Source organism: Eubalaena glacialis, chromosome 3 (assembly GCF_028564815.1).
Source record: "Eubalaena glacialis isolate mEubGla1 chromosome 3, mEubGla1.1.hap2.+ XY, whole genome shotgun sequence".
Classification (NCBI taxonomy): domain Eukaryota; kingdom Metazoa; phylum Chordata; class Mammalia; order Artiodactyla; family Balaenidae; genus Eubalaena; species Eubalaena glacialis.
This window is the reverse complement of record NC_083718.1, coordinates 181,972,994-181,990,144: the sequence shown is the minus strand read 5'-3', so window position 1 is coordinate 181,990,144 and position 17,151 is coordinate 181,972,994. Positions and strand designations below refer to the sequence as shown.

The 17,151-nt window shown below is 53.2% G+C and overlaps 1 protein-coding gene and 1 non-coding gene across 7 annotated transcripts in view; one reads left to right on the top strand and one right to left on the bottom strand.

Annotated features, from left to right (window-relative positions):
- ARHGEF10L (Rho guanine nucleotide exchange factor 10 like) overlaps nt 1-17,151 on the top strand; it is a 160,483-nt gene that overhangs the window by 44,111 nt on the left and 99,221 nt on the right. For 5 of the 6 annotated variants that reach the window (XM_061184859.1, XM_061184860.1, XM_061184855.1 and 2 more), the window contains exons 2-4: nt 6,981-7,054; nt 12,381-12,572; nt 13,354-13,387. In XM_061184859.1, coding sequence (XP_061040842.1) covers nt 7,021-7,054; nt 12,381-12,572; nt 13,354-13,387 — 260 coding nt within the window. In that variant the 5' untranslated portion in view covers nt 6,981-7,020. The remainder of the gene's footprint in view (nt 1-6,980; nt 7,055-12,380; nt 12,573-13,353; nt 13,388-17,151) is intronic. The other variant, XM_061184861.1, reaches the window with a different exon arrangement.
- LOC133089348 (U6 spliceosomal RNA) lies at nt 443-549 on the bottom strand. The gene has a single exon (XR_009700710.1). It is a non-coding gene; the product is annotated as a U6 spliceosomal RNA (small nuclear RNA).

Here is a 17,151-nt window from a genome sequence, read left to right as displayed (position 1 = left end):
AGAGGACACCTGGGCTGAGGTTCCCATCTGGGCCTGTGCCCCTCCTCCACTGGTCAGGAAGCCCCACACCTGCAGCCACCCCAGGTTCAGGGATACGCCAGCCTCATGGGCTCCTCGGTGAGTGGATCCTAAGCAGATGAACGTTCTCAGTCTCTGGGCTTAGTTCAGTGCAGCTCAGCTGTTGTCTAGCGTGTGGGTCGGTGCTCTGGGCACTGAGACGAAAAGAAGAGGCCAGTCTAGGGAGGGAGACCGTTCTAATGGGGGCTGTAGGTATCCCAGAATCACCTGTGCTCTTTGAAAATAGACTTTCTCAGGCTGCACCCACAAGCTACCAATTCAGAATTGTGGGCCTGGGGCACAGGTTTCTTTTTTTTTTTTTTTTAACATCGTTATTGGAGTATAATTGCTTTACATTGTTGTGTTAGTTGCTGCTGTATAACAAAAGAAGATGGAACGCTTCACGAATTTGCATGTCATTCTTGTGCAGGGGCCATGCTAATCTTCTCTGTATCGTTCCAATTTTAGTATATGTGCTGCCAAAGCGAGCACAGACTCAGGTATTTTTTGAACTAGGCTTGGGAACCACTGCATGAGATGGGTCTGGGGAGGCCTCACAGAGGAGAAGGGTCTGGGTTTTGAAGGTTGAGTAGGAGTTTGCTTTTTGGTTCTGAGAGAGAATTCTCCCTGGAGGGAACAAACAACCTGAGCAAAGACCCAGAGATATAGAACAGGTCGGCAAAGCGATGGGCCTGAAGCCCTTCACGAGGGCTGGAACAGTCAGGCCGGGCGTGGGAACCGCCCAGACCAGAGAGGTTGGTGGGGAGGGTGGTGCGGCCGGTCAGGGAGGGCCTTGCTGAGGACCTGCATTCCGAAGGCGAAGGCGAAGGCGACGAGGAAGAGTCTGAGGCTGTGTGTTTTGGAACCCTTGCTGTGGCAGCAGAGGTGGGCATGTGTTGGTCAAGCTCACATCTGACAGGGGCCGAAAGCTGGAGAGGCCTCCCAGAGTCTGTGGTTGCAGGAGGAGCTCTGGTCCACACCCCTGGTCTTACCTCCCATCCCGCACTTTTTTCCTGGCTTCTAGGAGACAGGGTGCCTCTGAGGCCAGAGTTGGAGGTGGGGGCCTGGGCCAGATCCTGGTCCTTGTTTCCCTCCGTGCAGAACAGGGTGGCATCTACCTTTCCTCTGGCAAGGCTGCCCGACTCCGTTATGCCAGCATCTCCCTCTGGGACTGCCTGCCTGCCTGCCTGCCTGCCTGCCTGCCTGCCTGCCTGGGCCCCTGCCCACCCTCCCCTCCCCTCCCCTCCCCTCCCCTCCCCTCCCCTCCGAGTCCTGCCTTCCTTGTCCTCAAACTCCTGGCCTGGTTTGTGCAGCCTCCCTGATTTTCAGGAGCCTTCCTGGTGTATTTCTCCAGGCCTCATTCAGGGGGAGCTGATGGGGCCATTCACTTGAGTGGGAGGTGGGAGATGGTCCGGGATGGGGTGAATCTCAGGGACTAGTGAGGAGGGGCGGATGCGTGCAGGCTGGAGGAGGGTTTCCTGCCGGGCCTCTGGGCTGGATGGACCTTGAGCTCTAGAGGAAGGAGGAACTGATAAGGGTCTGATTAAATTAGAGCCTGGAAGACACCTGCTGTGGTGAGCAGGGCTGTCCAGGGTGGAGGGAAGTGCTAATCTGGCCGCTCTTGGGTGGTCCCAGTCACTGAACTTGACATGCTTAGGGGGCACACCCGGAGCTGGGCTTGCTCCTTGGCTTCTCGCTCTGTCTGAATGTGCTTGAGAAGTACAGCCTGCTGCTGGTCGTTCTGTGTAGGGTCACGGGCAAGAGCACCGTTCAGGGGGTCTGCCTGCCTAGCCAGTCTTGGCAGTCGTTTTTAAAGAGATGACCCCCCCAAAGAAGAAAGTCTCCATAACCCTACCACCCACGTGGAACACTGTGAATATCACCGTGATAACAGTGGCCACTGCAGGCTGAGAGCTACACCACCACACACCACGGTCCCCGTTTCATGAGCACAGGACCTCTGTGAGGCGGGCGCTGGGGAGAAGGGGGTGAATTGTAACAGCTGGAAGTGGCAGAGCTGGGATTCAAACTCAGATATAGCAACAGATCCCACCCTTTCAACACCATCTTGCAGCTACTGTCTGGTCCGACCTGTGATGCTTTGCCTTAGTTCTCTTTTTAAAAATGAGAATGCTTCTTTTCATCTTCCCTCCTTATAATACTCACTGTAGAAGATCTGGAAAATTCAGAAACATGGAAAGAGGGTCAAAAGAAAATCTTCTGGAGCCCTGCCACCCAAGCAAACACTGTTCATATACCTTAGTGAGTTTCCTTCTGTCCTTTTCCTCTCTGCACTTTGGAAACAGTTGGAATCCCTGAGTGTAGATAATTCTGTAGATAATCCTGCTGGGCCACTCTTGGTTTTCAGTCGATGCTCCTTCCCCAGCCAGACTGCCTCTTTTGCCAGAGACCGCTGTGGCAGGAAGGTTCTGGATCGCTTTTAAGAGTGAGGCTTATTTCAGGGGCATCACAACAGATTTCTTCCAGCTCAGCCTCCGACCTTGAAGCTTCCAGACCATGCATAGCTCGAGGAAGACTTAAAAAAAAAAAAAAAAAGGAAATAGCTGAGCAACCCCACCTGTTTGCTCATGTTCACACCTATGCCCCGGATCCTGGCTGTGGCAGCCTGTGGCATCCTCTGGGCGGGTGCTGTCATGCCCACTTTACAGAGGTGTAGCCTGAAGCTCTGAGAGGCCATGGGGGGGCCTGGGGTCACACCGAGAGGAGGAGGCAGAGCCCAGCCTGCAGATGGATTTGGCTGCCCCCAGACCCTCACGGCTTGGAAGCCCTTGGGGTTCCCCTTTGAGCCTCCTCCAGGGTCTCTCACACTCCTGGGATGCAGAATCCAGGCACATGGTCCCATCTGCTGTTTCCCATTTTGGTGGTGACACGTCAAGGATGGGCATCTTGGCACTGACTGAGCCTGCTGGGGCTTTGTGGTTGACCTCAGGGATGCTGCTGGGAGTCCCATGGGCCAGGTAGCAGGAACCCCATTTTACAGATGAGGACACCAAGGCTCAGCTCACCTGCCAGTGGAGATGAGACTCCAGCCTGGATCCCCGACTCCCAAGGTAGAGCTTGGTCATCACAGTCTATGCCCTGGGTGTTAATGACAGCCAGAGACTACCGTGTCCCAGGGACCCCTCCAAGAGTGTTGCATGTATTTACTTTTAATTTTCTTAAGAACCCCATGAAATAGGTACTTCTTAGAAGTATTTTTTTTTAATTAATTTATTTTAATTTATTTATTTTTGGCTGCATTGGGTCTTTGTTGCTGTGCGCGGGCTCTCTCTAGTTGCGGCGAGCAGGGGCTACTCTTCATTGCGGTACGCGGGCTTCTCATTGCAGATGACTTCTCTTTGTTACGGAGCACGGGCTCTAGGCGTGCGGGCTTCAGTAGTTGTGACACGGGGGCTCAGTAGTTGTGGCTCGCAGGCTCTAGAGTGCAGGCTCAGTAGTTGTGGCGCACGGGCTTAGTTGCTCCGCGGCATGTGGGATCTTCCCAGGCCAGGGCTCGAACCCATGTCCCCTGCATTGGCAGGCGGATTCTTCCCTGCGCCACCAGGGAAGCCCCAGTAGGTACTTTTTAATCCCCATTTTGCAGATGAATAAACTGAGGCACAGAGACGGGGGTTAAGTAACTCATCCAAGGTATTATGGCTACTGAGTAGTGGGCCCAGGTGGTATGAGGTAGCCTTGAATTCTTTTCTAATTATTGTGCCGTGAGGGTCTCTAGCAGGGCGTTGCGCTGCTCTGAGCCATGCCTATTCCCTCACTCACATCCTTTTGAGCCTTGGGGCACGTGTGTGCAAAATGGTGACCACAGGCCTGTGGGTGTGCACGGGGCTTGCTGGCCTGGGCCCTTGCCCGGGGACCTCACTGCCCCCAATTAGTCTGCAGCAAACGCCTCCCAGATGCCAGCCCTGAAGTCCAGGGAGGCCGTGTGATTAAGGGGTTGAGACTAGGGTTTGGGGTCAATACCCCTGGATTGAATCCTAGTGTTGTCACTTTGTTCACTTGCCTCTGTGACCTTGGGCAAATCCTTACCTCTCTGAGCCTTGGTTTCCTCATCTGTCAATGAAATAATGCAGATAAATCTCTGAGCTCCTTATATGTTGATGTCTCTGTTCCTTTCTGGGGAAAGCCTTGGGCTTGGAGGGGAGGGCAGGAATCATCCCTGAAAATGAGGAAAAAGGAGAGGACATTGCACTTTCTGGCCTAGAGGGAAGGATCCTGGGCTTCTGCACGATCAGAAAATATATATATATATATATATATATTTCTCCCCACAGGATTTTTATTAATTACAAAGGAAAATAGTAACTTTACAGTGGAGAAACCTCAGGGAGACATCACTTTAACTAAGTGATCAAAGTTACCATGACTAGTACAGGCATACCTGGGAGATATTTTGAGTTGGGTTCCAGACCACCGCAATAAAGCGAATATTGTAATAAAGCGAGTCACGCTTTATTTTCCCAGTGCATATAAAAGTTATGCTTACACTATACCTTAGACTATTAAGTGTGCAATGGCATTATGCCTAAAAACACAATGTACATACCTTAAAGAAAATATTTAAGGAGCAGTTTGCACATGAACCTGGGCTGGGTGCCTTCCTTTTTCCTCCTGCAAAATGGGTATGTCTCCCTGCTCCTTCTTCAGTGGTTCTGAATGAGCCCACAGGGAGAACAGACCTGCAGGGGGACTGCTATGCAGCTGTTGTTTGACTTTTCAACTTGCAAAGGGATTTGCAGACATTTTAGTTTGCTTTCCCCAACCCTTTGCTGAGAGTTTTCAGTGTGGGACTAAAAGACACAGTCACACACTTAGTGGAGAGCAATTTGCATTCAGTCAGAATGAAAAGTGCAATTCTCTGACCCAGCAGATCCCGCCTAGGAGTGTGACTGACAGGTTCATGCATCCATTCGCTCAAGGCCAAGTGTATGGAGGAAGGCTTTATAACACCAAAGCCTGGAAACAACCTCAGTGTCCCTTGATAGGGATTATGTCAATTATGATATATCCCATCCGCCCCAAAATACTACGCAGCCATTAAAAAAGTGAGACTGATTTCTGTGTACTATTCTGAATTGATCATGGAGATTCTTAAGCAAAAGAAGTGGTTGCTAAGTGAAGTAAGTCAGACAGAGAAAGACAAATATGTGACATCACTTATATGTGGAATCTAAAAAGACTGATACAAATGAACTTATTTACAAAACAGAAATAGACTCACGGACATAGAAAACAAATTTATGATTACCAAAGGGGAAGGGGGGTGTGGAGGGATAAATTAGGAATTTGGGATTGACACACTACTATGTATAAAATAGATAAACAAGGACCTACTGTATAGTACAGGGAACTGTAGTCAATATCTTGTAATAAACTATAATGGAAGAGAATCTGAAAAAGAATATGTATACACACACGCACCCGTGTATAACTGAATCACTTTGCTGTACACCTGAAACATTGTAAATAAACTATACTTCAATTAAAAAAATTTTTTTGAAAAGTGGTTGCACCACAGGGTGTGCAATGTGCTTCCTCCTGTATAAAACAAGGCATATATATGGGTAAACAAGCTGGTACATACATGGCATAGTTCTGGAAGGATTCATAAGAAACCAGTAATAGTGGTCACTCCTGGGGGATTTGAGAGACTGACTTTTCATTGTACATCATTTGTATTGTTTGGACTTTGAGGGACAGTAGAGCATGGCGGTTACATAATGAGCACACACTGGGGCCCATGGCCTGGGTTCACACCCTGGCTCTGCTGCTTACTAGCTGTGTGATCTTGGGCTACTTACTTAACCACCCTGGGCCTCATTTTCTCATAATTTGGATTATTTGGATTTTCATATTTGTAAAGTGCTCAGAATAATGTCGGAGATATAGTAGGCACTGCATAGATGTTTGCTGTTATTAATTAATTGCCCTTTACATGCATTCTATTTTTATTTAGGAAACCAGCTAACACAAATAGAGGCTTTAAGGATTGGAAAGGAAAATAGGCACGCAGCCAGTTTGTGTCAGGCGCTGATTAGAAAGGAGGGCTCGGGGCTTTCCCTCCAGGGTCGATCCCCTCCTCCCCAGGAAGTCTAGAAGGACTGCCTCTAGCTCAGAATCGGGGGTGTGAACCGGGAGTGGGGAGAACTCTTTCCGTCACTGCTTGGCAGGGGGCATCGGGCAAGCTTGGCTTCAGGGCCCAGGAAGCCCGGTGGAGGCACTGGCTTCTTGGTTGCGGGATCCTCCACGGCGAGGCCTGGAGAAACTGCCCCTAGCTCCCAGCATTTGGAATTCCGCCCCTATCTCGAGCCACCTATCTCCATGAAGCCCTTTATTTCCCTCACACCCACGTGCTAACTGGCCAACCTCGTGGGTACAGCACAGGGAGAGACAGAGAGAGAGTGAATGGCCTTCCGTGGGACCACTGGGGCGGCAGCTGGGGAGAGCGGCTGGACCCAAGGGCGCCCGTGGAGGAGGAAGTGTCCGGCCACATCCATGACAGTTCAGGTGTGATCCAGCTTCTGCAACACGGGGGCTGAGTGTGATCCTGGCTTCTGAGGCTGGAGTTTCACCTGTCAGCCAGTGGGGACCCACCTGTCAGCCTAGCTGGACACAGCAGGCTCCCGAGGTTCCTTGGTATTGGGCAGAGGAAGGTCCGGGGAGGCAGGGCCCTTCTGGGAAGATGGCTTAGGGTTCCGCCGCTGCTGGCTTTTCTGCGAGTTAATGATTTATGAAGGTGAAGGCTGGGCCCTTGCTGGCGCTGTCCTGTGTTCCCGAAGCGGCTGGGGAACAGGGTGAGAGCTGGCAGGCTGGCGTGCACAGGTCACGAGTCAGTGACCCCTCTCTGTCGCTGGAACTTCAGCCTTGAACGCCCTCTGATCAGATTTCTGGCCTTCTTTTTGCAGGCGAGCGCTGGGACGGTGCTGGTGAGCTGCACCCTGTCTGATGGCTTCCTCCCATCCTCCACAGGCTGCCATAGGTATGGTACTCCGGATGCCTGCACCTCCTGCCTCTGAACGGGCCGTGGGGACTGGCCCAGGGCCACTAGCTTTGGAGCAGGCTGACCTTGGGTGTGAATCTGGCCCTGCTGGCGGTTAGCTGTGTGCCCTTGGGCAAGTGGCCTCACCCCTCTGCCTCAGGTTCCTTGCCTACAACTTGGAAATAATGATTTCCTCCTCATGGAGCTGGCTCCAGGCAAGGGTTGACTCTTTACCTTTCTCCCTAAGGTCCCCTGGAGAGACGAGCAGAGCCCCTCTGGGGACTGAGGTGTGCTTGGGGGTAAAGCTTATGAATTGAGAGTGGGGAATTGGGGCTCAGGGGACAGGCAGGGCCATCCATTTCCATCTGCTAAGGAACTGAGGAGGCCGGGTCATCTAGCAGTGGTGGGGCTGCTAGAGTTAAAAAAAAAAAAAAAAGAAAGCAGAAAAATACATACTTATACTAAAAAAAATTGTTTTTTTATCTGAAATTCTATTTGATGTCCTGTATTTTTATCCGGCAACCCTAACAGTGGCCCTTGGACACTGCTGGTAGAATCCGGACCGCATCCTGGAGGAGCTGGATGCAAGGCCATTTCTCCCATTGGGCCCAGCTTCCTGACCTCTTGTTCTTTTTGGGGGGTGGCAGTTAGCAGAATGGTAACAAGCCAGGGCTTTTTCTCCAGTCCGACCCTGCCACTGCCACTGTGAGCTCAGCTGAGTGACTTGGTGTCTCTCTGGCTCCGTTTCACCACCCACAAAAATAGGGATAATAACGATACCCTCTCCTGTGATGTTTTGAGGTTTAAATACAGGTGGGACCCTGGCATGTGGTAATCAATGGCTCAGTGCATGGGAGCTGCTATCACTGGGGTGTTGGCAGGACGGGCCGCCTGTGCTCTGCTCTGAGCCCCCGGACAGAGCCCAGGGAGGACTCTCTTCCCTCCCAAGCCTCCGTGTTCTTTTCTGAAGGGTGGGGGACCAGCACGGTGGACACAACTTCTCCATAGCGGGGGGTGGCTTCCTGGGTCCCGGCCTCCTGGATTCGCTGGGGACTCGCTGGGGTGGGCTCTCCCGAGGACGGGGCATGTCCAGGAACGTCACAGGCGTGTGTGGTCACCTCCAGCCCTGCCACCTGTCTGGATGGGTGGGAAGGGCTCAGTTCAGCTCTCAGTTATCCAGGGATGGGCCTCCTGATTTTTCCTTCTGATAAGGGGCTGTGTCTAATTGCCTGGGTCTCAGGATCCTGAACAGAATCTTGGGGACAAGGGCATTTCCTGATTTGTGGCCGTGGCTTTGGGTCCCAGGATGTCCGCACCCCCCGCCACTGTCATAGGCACCCTGAACCCTTTCTCCTACACACCAAGGGGCCAGACATGCAAACTGAGAGTGAAAGTATCTTATGATGAAATCAATTCAGTTCCGTTCAGCAAACATTTGATGAAAGTTTACTGTTCTGGGTGTATCTGACATTGCGGGCTGGTTTCATCTGGTTGAACCAGTCTCTTTGCCACTTTCTGATTCTTTGAGAGCTTCCCATGGTCTTCACGAATCAATTCAAATCCCCCCAGCACCTCGCAGCCGTGTTCTCACCCCCATCGTCCTTGCTCACGTCTTCACTTCCACTGGGCCACTTGCTGTTGTGCTCTGCTCCTGCTCTGGCCTCAGCCTGGAATACCCCCTGACCCGTAACCTGAGCCTGTCAGACCATTGCTCCCCCTTTAAGGCTCTGCACAGGGGCAGCCTTGTGCCCAAGCCGCGCCCCACATAAGCCGCCTCCTCTCTTTAGCACCGGCTCAGTCTGTGGGCTTTTAGATTATTCTCTGGCTGTATCTGCCTGCCTCACCCTGCAGTGAGCTCCTTGACATTGAGGGGCCATGTCTGTCTTCTGCTTGAACCTCCCGGCCCAGGGGCTCTCGGGGACAGTTCACTGGCTGCGGGCATGACTGTGTTGATTGCTGGGCTAACTGAAGCTATTTGTACTCTTAAAGGGAGAAGGTGCAGAAGTAACCTAAGTCCCTGGACACAGCCTGGGGGCCGGGTCACCTGGGGCTGGGCCTGGCCTGTGAATGGGGAGGGGCTCTCCATCTCACCCAGGGTCAGGGCCTGGGCTGTGACTCAAGGCAATAATAATAGTAATAACGATAATGATAATGATGGTGCAATGACAGTGATGGTAAGTAGAATCGTCATCGTAAGAACAGCTAACATTTAGCGAGCCCATCCCTCGCACTGGGTGCTTTAATGTTTGTCAATTCATTCCATCCTCCCAACAACCCTGTAAGGCAGTTACTATTATTGTCCTCATTTGACAGATCAGGAAACTGCAGCTTGGTGGGGTAGGGGGAAGGGCGGTGAAATAACTTGACACTCATACAGCCAGTATAAGGGAGAGCTGGAGTCTGAACCCAGGTGGTCTGACTGTGAAACCGTAGTGACTATAATGATACAGGCCACGTGCAAAGGGAACCCTCCCCCCACTGTCTGCCCAGCAGATTCAAGTGGGCAGGACCATGGGCACTGAAGCCCCTTTGGTCGGGATAGGTCTGAATCTGGTGGTCCAGAAATAGTGGGCAGGGACTTTGTGGTCATTTATTCCAGTATTTTTTAAACTTTTAAAACTGCAACCCATAGACCTGACAATAGGAGTGTGTGTGTGTGTGTGTGTGTGTGTGTGTGTGTGTATTCAGCAAATACTTACTACGTGCCTACCATATGTCGGGCACATTACCAGATGCTGGGAATATGACAGTGAAACAGACAAGAATACCTGCCCTCAGGAAGCTTACATTCTAGCAGAGGAGACAGACAGTAAAATAAATAAAACATACTGTGTGTCACATGCTGATAAGGGCCACAGAGAAAAAGAAAGCAGGCAAGGCAAATCGGGAGCCCCCGGGTGTCACTGGGGGCAGTTTTGGTCCTGGCAGCCTCATTGGAAGCTGACATATGGTAAAGACCTGAAGGAGGTGAGAGCAGGAGAAGACGCCTGGGGGAAAGAACATTCTGGACCCCAGGACTGAAACTGCAAAGGTCCTGAGGCAGGAGCAGAGCTGGCACTTTCACGGTACAGCAGGGAGACCGGTGTGGCTGGAGTGGAATGAGCAAGGGGAGAACAGTAGAAGATGCTATACACACACATTTTATATATGTGTGTACATATACATATCCAAAACGGAAGTGTTGAAAGCAATATCAAAAGTAATACCAAATGTGACCGGGGAGGGCCGGTTAGCTCTGGGTTTCTGCTGCAGTCAAGCAGCTGAGGAAGGGTCTTCTTGAATTTGATACACTTGCACCTAAAATGTTCTGCTCTGGAAACCCCAGGTCACTGTGGGCGGGGCGGGGGGGGGTTGGATTTTTCTGGTCAGTGAGACTGCTAGAATCAGATCTGTCCATCTGTCCATCCGCTGGCCCGTCTTGCTGTCTCTCTGCTCCATCCACCTCCCCACCCATTTACTTATCGATCCGTCTGTGGACAGTCCTGTCCTCAGGGATCTCGGGCAGGGAGGGGACAGAAATTACAGCAGGTGTCACTGTGTAACACTCGCATCCCAGGCACTATGCCAAGAGCTACAGCTACCAGAGCAGTTCTCCACCAGCGGCAGTTTCGTCCCCCAGGGGACATTTGGCAATGTCTGCAGACATTTTTGGTTGTCATAGCTGGAGGGTAGAGGCCAGGAATGCTGCTTCGCATCCTGTAGAGCCCCCCAGCACAAAGACCATGCCGCCCCCCGATAGGAGGCTGAGAAACCCTGACCTACATCTCACGTCACATTCACATCAGCCTTATGAGGTAGGTGCTGTTTCATTCTCCAATTTACAGGGAAGAAACCAAGGTTCAGAGAGGTGAAGGGGACCCAGACAGGACTGGGTGGGCCCCCAGCTCATGCTCTAAAATGTGTGACATGAGCTGTGACAGGCCTGCTCCGGGCAGCCCAGGGAGGGGTGATCAGCTTAAAACCAGCCCACATTGTCCCTTGGTTTGGGAGTGGGTTTGCACGAGGTAGGGAGATGGGCTAAATGGACGCTTGAGGTTCTGTTTAGGCTCAGATTCTAGGAAAGAAGTCTTCTAAGGAAGAAGACTGGGGACCTCAGCTTGCTGAAATGGGCCGAAGGCGACGGCTTGTTTTGCTCTTTAGGATAGAGGATCCATTTCTTCACTTGTTTAATGAAACAAGTGAAGTTCTTGTTCAAGTTTGCTGAGTTCTGCCCGTTGACTGAAAAAAAATGCACAACCTCAAAGTAGAGAATTATGTTTTACTTGATGGACTTACTGAGGACTTAAGCCCGGGAGGCAACCTCTCAGATAGCTCTGAGGGACTGCTCCTAAGAGGTGAGGGGGGAGCCAGGATATATAGGAGTTTTTGCAACAAAGATCAGGTAGTGAGAACATCAAAAGATTAGTGTTAACTAAAGAAAACCAGGCATCTCAAGTTAATGAATTTAGCACCCTTCTGTATATGGGAAGTGCAAGAGGCTGGGCTCCTTGAAATCATTCCTTTGATACGCGCTTTAGCTATCTGGGGCCAGCATCGGGTTCTTTCGGTCCTGAATCCCCTCAGGGTGCACCACTGGGGTGGCTGCAGTGGCTGATGCCTTGATGGCTGGAACATACTTTGTTTACTGATATGGCTGGCGACATACCCCAGGCCAGGACCTGCCCCCTTAAAGGGGCAAAATAAATCATTACACATTTTACAGGAACAGATGAAGAAAACAAGAGGCTAAGACAGAGATGGGATGCGGGCAGGGGTCCTCCCAGGGGAGAGAAGCAGGGAGTAAGGCCAGGCCGACCTTCATGCTGGGAGCCTGGGCCCCGAGCCCTGCCCCATCCAGTCTGTGCCCTGGTACCTGAAAGCTGGCTGCCTTCAGGCTCCCCTCCCCTGTGCATACCAAATAAAGCGCAGGGTGCCGAGCTCATTCGCATATACGCAAAATGCAAAGACGTATCACACATAGAAATACACACGAAGGTGTGTGCCCAGACGCATGTGGGCAGATGCATTTATAAAACCCCCTTGCTTACAAAATAGGAAAGTAGGAAACAAGAAAACCAGAGACTTACATTCAAGTCCAGATGCACACACACTCGCCTTGGAAGCTTGCTCCCTGCCCTCCGTCTACTGCCCATCTGCTTAGAGCCCCAAGCCAACTACAGGAGCCTCGGGGCACAGGAGGGCCACCTGACCTGGGCATGGGTTTAATCTAGTCTCTGGGAACTGCCCGCGTGCTCTCTCTCGGACCCCCAGCTGCTCTCCACTTCCAGCCCTCGCTCTGGACCAAACCCTGAGACCCCACAGCGGGCTAACTCCTCCTCCCTTCCAGGAGATCGGCTGCTTCCTGGAGGCCCAGGCCCCTCCCCCGAGGCAGAGGACGACCCTGGCGAGGCCTTTGAGTTTGATGACAGTGACGATGATGACGAGGACACCAGTGCTGGCCTGGGCGTCCCAGGCGCTGCTCCAGAGAAGGAGGCAGAAGACGCCCCACTGATCCACTTGGACTCCGCCCCCGTCGCTGGTAAGGTGCTCTGGAAGCCCGGGGTTTTCCCATTTCCGGGCCTCTGGGGCTACAGGGAGCTCAGGGCTGCGTGGAGGCTCCAGGCTCCCAGTGATGCCTTGTGGCTCCTCCACTGTCCCCAGAAAGCAGGAAGGGAAGACAGACCACTGGGAAGAAGCTGCATTCCATCGCTCCCATTGGGAATTGGAGATTCCTAGCATTCCTGCAGCATCTGGTGCACTTTGGCACGTCCTAAATGGCAGTGGTTGGCCGTCAATGGCAGTGGTTGGCCGTCGGTTGTGCTTCAGCGACAGTTACTGCCCAGAGCTTGTCTCTCGGAAGCTCCCCTCTCCCCGCAGCTTCTCCCAGGGAATCACAGCAGCCAGAGCCGCAGCCTCCCAGAGCCCTGGGGGCGGGAAGGCCCTGATAAGGCCGGTGTTAAATGGCAGCTTCTGTCATCGGGAGGGACTGGGGACTGGACCGGCAGGAAGTTCCTGCAGGCTTGGGGACAAGGGGCTCCTTGAGGGTCTGCGGGTGAGGGCAGACCCAGAGCAGGCAGCGTGACTGGTTCTGGTCGGAGCTGGGATGTGGGCCATGGGGCTGGGGGTGGGGACAGGCAGGTAGGTCTGGTAGGGGAGCTTAATGATGGTGTGGGGCTGGGGGAAGGCAGGCAGGGATGCGGCAGGCACCAGGCTGGCGGGCCTGGGGCCCCCGGGGAAGCTGGGAAAGGGGGCGGGGATGCGCTGAGTCCCTTGGGCCAGCCGCTGGCCTGACGGGCTCTGCCTCTGCTCTCCTCCCGCAGACCCAGACCCAGCGGCCTCACCGCCCCAGACACAGTAAGTGAGCCTCGTTCTTTTGCTCTGGCAGCTGGAAAACGAGGAGAGACCGGGCAGGAGGTGTGGGAAGGGGTGGAGCTGCGGCTGTGGGGGCTCAGGGCAGGTCTTTGGCTAAGGAGGAACGCATTTCAGGATCCCTGGGCCGGAGGGAAGAGGTCAGTCCCTAAAACGTGTTACTTTTTTCTTTATTTTTCCCACAAGCCTGTGAAGTAGAAAGCAGGCCTGGCTCCACATCCTGGCTTTGTCCCTTGCCAGCTGTGTGGCTGGAAGGAGTCACATAAACTCTCCAAAGTCAGTCTGTTCATATGCAAAATGAAAACAATGAAGTACCTACCCACTCCATTGGGTTGTGGCTGGGAATTAAACAGCTCTCTGGTGTTCCACGCGGTGCCACCCTCTGTAATTGTCTTTGCCATCGCCATTTGTTTTGCCGGTACCGTTCCTGCTCCCTTTCCTGTGACTGTTGCTGGGGACTCTGCCCTTCTCCACCTGGGAGCCTGTCTGAGGCAGGGCAGCCTAAAGGCTAACACCCCTGGGTGTTGGGGTGATCGCCTGCATCGTACTCTGGGCCCCGCATGGGTCCTTGTGTAAGTCCCAGTCCCCCAGGCCTTGATTTTCTCATCTGTAAAATGGGCCACTGCTTCCTCCATAGAAGAATGAAGAACTGCTGGGTAAGACACCTAGAGACACCACAGGCACCTAATCAAGGCAGTTTTACCACCACTTCCTCTGTGGTCTTCAGCAAGTTGGACCACACATTTGGGAGTTGGGGGCTGTGAAAGCTGAGGCCTCTTGGAGCTTTGCTCACTGCTGCTCACTGCTCGGCTTTCAGGACCTGGGTGTTTAGAGAGTCCTCTTCTAAGGGAAGCCTCAGTGATGGATCTAGGCCCTGGGGTTGATGGCTGGGGCCCCTGGGGCCCTGAGTTTAAATCCTGGCTGCCCTAGTCTGGGGAGGGGTGTCTGAGCCTCCCTTTGTTTTTCTAGAGTGAGCTGAATCTGGGGGGGTTAATTCTCAGGCAGGTCCCTTTGTTTTCCTGGAGCTGCTGAATCTGGGCGGCTAATTCTCAGGTAGGTGTCACCCAGCTGGAGGTCTCAGAGATGCAGATTGTGGCCCTGGGTCCGAGAACCAGGGCAGTTCTGGATTCAAATTCAAGCCTAGGAGTCCTTGTGTCTGCTCATTTGCTTGTTGGAGTGGGTGGACCCTGGGAGGGTTTCTGCTGGGCTTGCCACTGTGTAATTGCGGCCAGAAGAGGGGCCAGGCTCTCCTCCCTGGTTAGGGACCTGAAATGAATCAGCGATTCTGCACCTGGGCTGGGAAGTCCTGACATTGCTGCGATCTCCCAGGGGTTACGTCCCTCCAGGGTGGGCCCGGAATGAAGCCACCCAGAAGCTCAGTCTGGATAGGGAAGCAGACTCATCCAGGTGGGACAGAGGGTGCCCAGGAAACAGGGACACTGACCGGAGGGGCCCTAGGAGGGTCTTGGCTGAGCAAGGGAGCATCAATTCACCGATGGAGAGAGAGGAGGGATCCACACGAGGAAGCCACTGAGCAGGGACGGGGGGCAGGGGGTTGGGAAACGGTGTGGGCAGCCAGCAAGTGCACCCCTTCCAGGGGTCTGGCACTTGGTTTTCTCAGGCCATCCTTCTGGAGACCCTGGTTCCCTGACCTCAGAGTCAGGAGCATAGCCGTCTGGCCCGGCCCTGCCGCCTTCTCTCTGTGTGTCCTGGAGACCTGGTGACTGCGGCCGGACGCTGTGTCTGGCTGGTGCTGGTGCCCTGTGGAGGCCTTGTTGCAGTGGCCCCCAGAGCTGGTGCTATACTGTGTCAGAATCACTCAGTGTGGGCCATGCGTTTCTGGGAGAGGGGCCCAGCCTCTGCCTTTAACCCACCACCCGCCATTCCGTAGCACGCCACCTATCCTATACCTGGTCCTGGTGTTAGCCCAGTTCCCTTGAACACCATCTCCTGGAGGTTCACATCCTCACTCAGCCCTTCACTAGCTGGGTGGCTTTGGGCTCCCTGTGAAGCTGTCTGAGCCCCAGTTTCTCCATCTGTAAGATGGACGTGTTCTCTGCCGCTAAGCATCGTGAGGAATAAGTGAGGCTGGTTGCTTCTGCTCCTGCCTCCTGACCAGTTTGGGTGCTTCCAGTGCGATGGGGCCGAAGGGGCGGAGACTGTGTGCCCAGTGCCTCTGACTCCTGGGCTGGGCCTGGGTTGCCAACAGGTGTGAATAAACATCACTTTTGAGAGCCCTTGATGGGGCAGACATTCATGGGCTGTGAGTCCCCTGCAGAATATTGATTGCAGCAGGAGTCCCGAGAGACTTCCTTTCTAGCCCCTTAATTTTACAGATGGAGAGATTGAGGGGTGGGGCTTGCCCACAGTCACCCAGTGAGATGCTGGAGGCCTCCTGACTCCTTGTCCGTCAAGTGTCTCTGTGCTGCTCCCAGCTTTGTTCCCTCCCTTCCAGGTCTCCATTTTCTTAAGTTCCACCTCCTTCCCCGGATGGTGAATTTCCACTCTGGAGTCCTCTGGGAGAAGAGTCAATCCAGATCGCTTTCCTTCTCCTTGGTTTCCAAGACAAAGGGAAAAAAAATATCTTGATTTTCTTTCTTTCTTTTCTTTTTTTAAAAAAAATTTTCCCAAAGGTAGTCACTAAGCCGACATTGCTTTGAAAAAACAAATCTCCAAGTGGAGGACATTTCATCTCTTCTCACAGCATTTCTTTCACGGTCCCTGCCTGAAGGCTTGGAAATGGCCTTGGGCTTTGCCTGGCTGCCTACCTGGCCTCCAGAAAAGCAAGGGCTGCCTGACTCAAGGCTCCTGACAGCACAGTTAGAACCACTGCCCAGATCCGGGCAGCCTCAAAGTGACCTCACTCCCTCCCCAGCTCTCATCCACAGCTGGGGAGGGAAGGGGGTGGGAGCGCCGCGGGTAAAGTGAGGGCTGGAGTCCGGGTCTTCGAGGGCCTGGGAGCTCGGGCTCTGAGCCACAGAGAGCTGGCTTCGAGTCTCACCTGTTACTTAATACCTGTGTGTCATTGGGCAAGTTGTTTCCTGTCCCGAGCCTCACTTTCTTAATCAGTAAAATGGGGATAATAAATCTACTTTCTTGCAGGGCTCTGTGAGGTATACGTAAGTTAACATTTATTCAGTGCTGCATCACTGGTTACGAGGACAGCTGAGGCTGACGGGCGGTCCAGGTGACCTGGGCAGGGGCACCGGGTCCCTGTCTGGCTGTGAGGCCTGTGGACTTCCGGGTCCCTTCACCTGGTAGGTGGGATTGCCCAGAGGAGGCAGGCAGGCTGTTATGGGGTAGGCAGAGTTGCTGGCTTTGCTGAGTGTGTGTGGTGCCGAGGCCCACGGGGTGATTTTAGGGTCGGGCCCCGCTGCTCCACAATCCCAAGGAGCGAGGAGGCCTGGGCCCTTGTCCGTCCTGCTGCCGGGCAAAAGAGCCTTCAGCCTGCTCGGCTAGCTGCTGCCACTTTCTCTTTCCGAAACAGGACATATTATCAGATAACAGCAACAACGACAACAGCAATAATAGCGAATGATAATAGTAATAACAGTGATTGTGTTTACTGTGTACCAGGCACCAAGCTAAATGCCCAGTCCCATCTCTTGTCTCTAGGAAGCGGACACTTCATTACCCATGTCACAGGTGGGAAATTGGGGCTTGGGGAAGTTAGGTGGCCAGAGTTACATGTAGATGGTACATGTTCATTCAACAGAGACTAGAGCCAGGGCCTCTCCGACCGGAGGCCA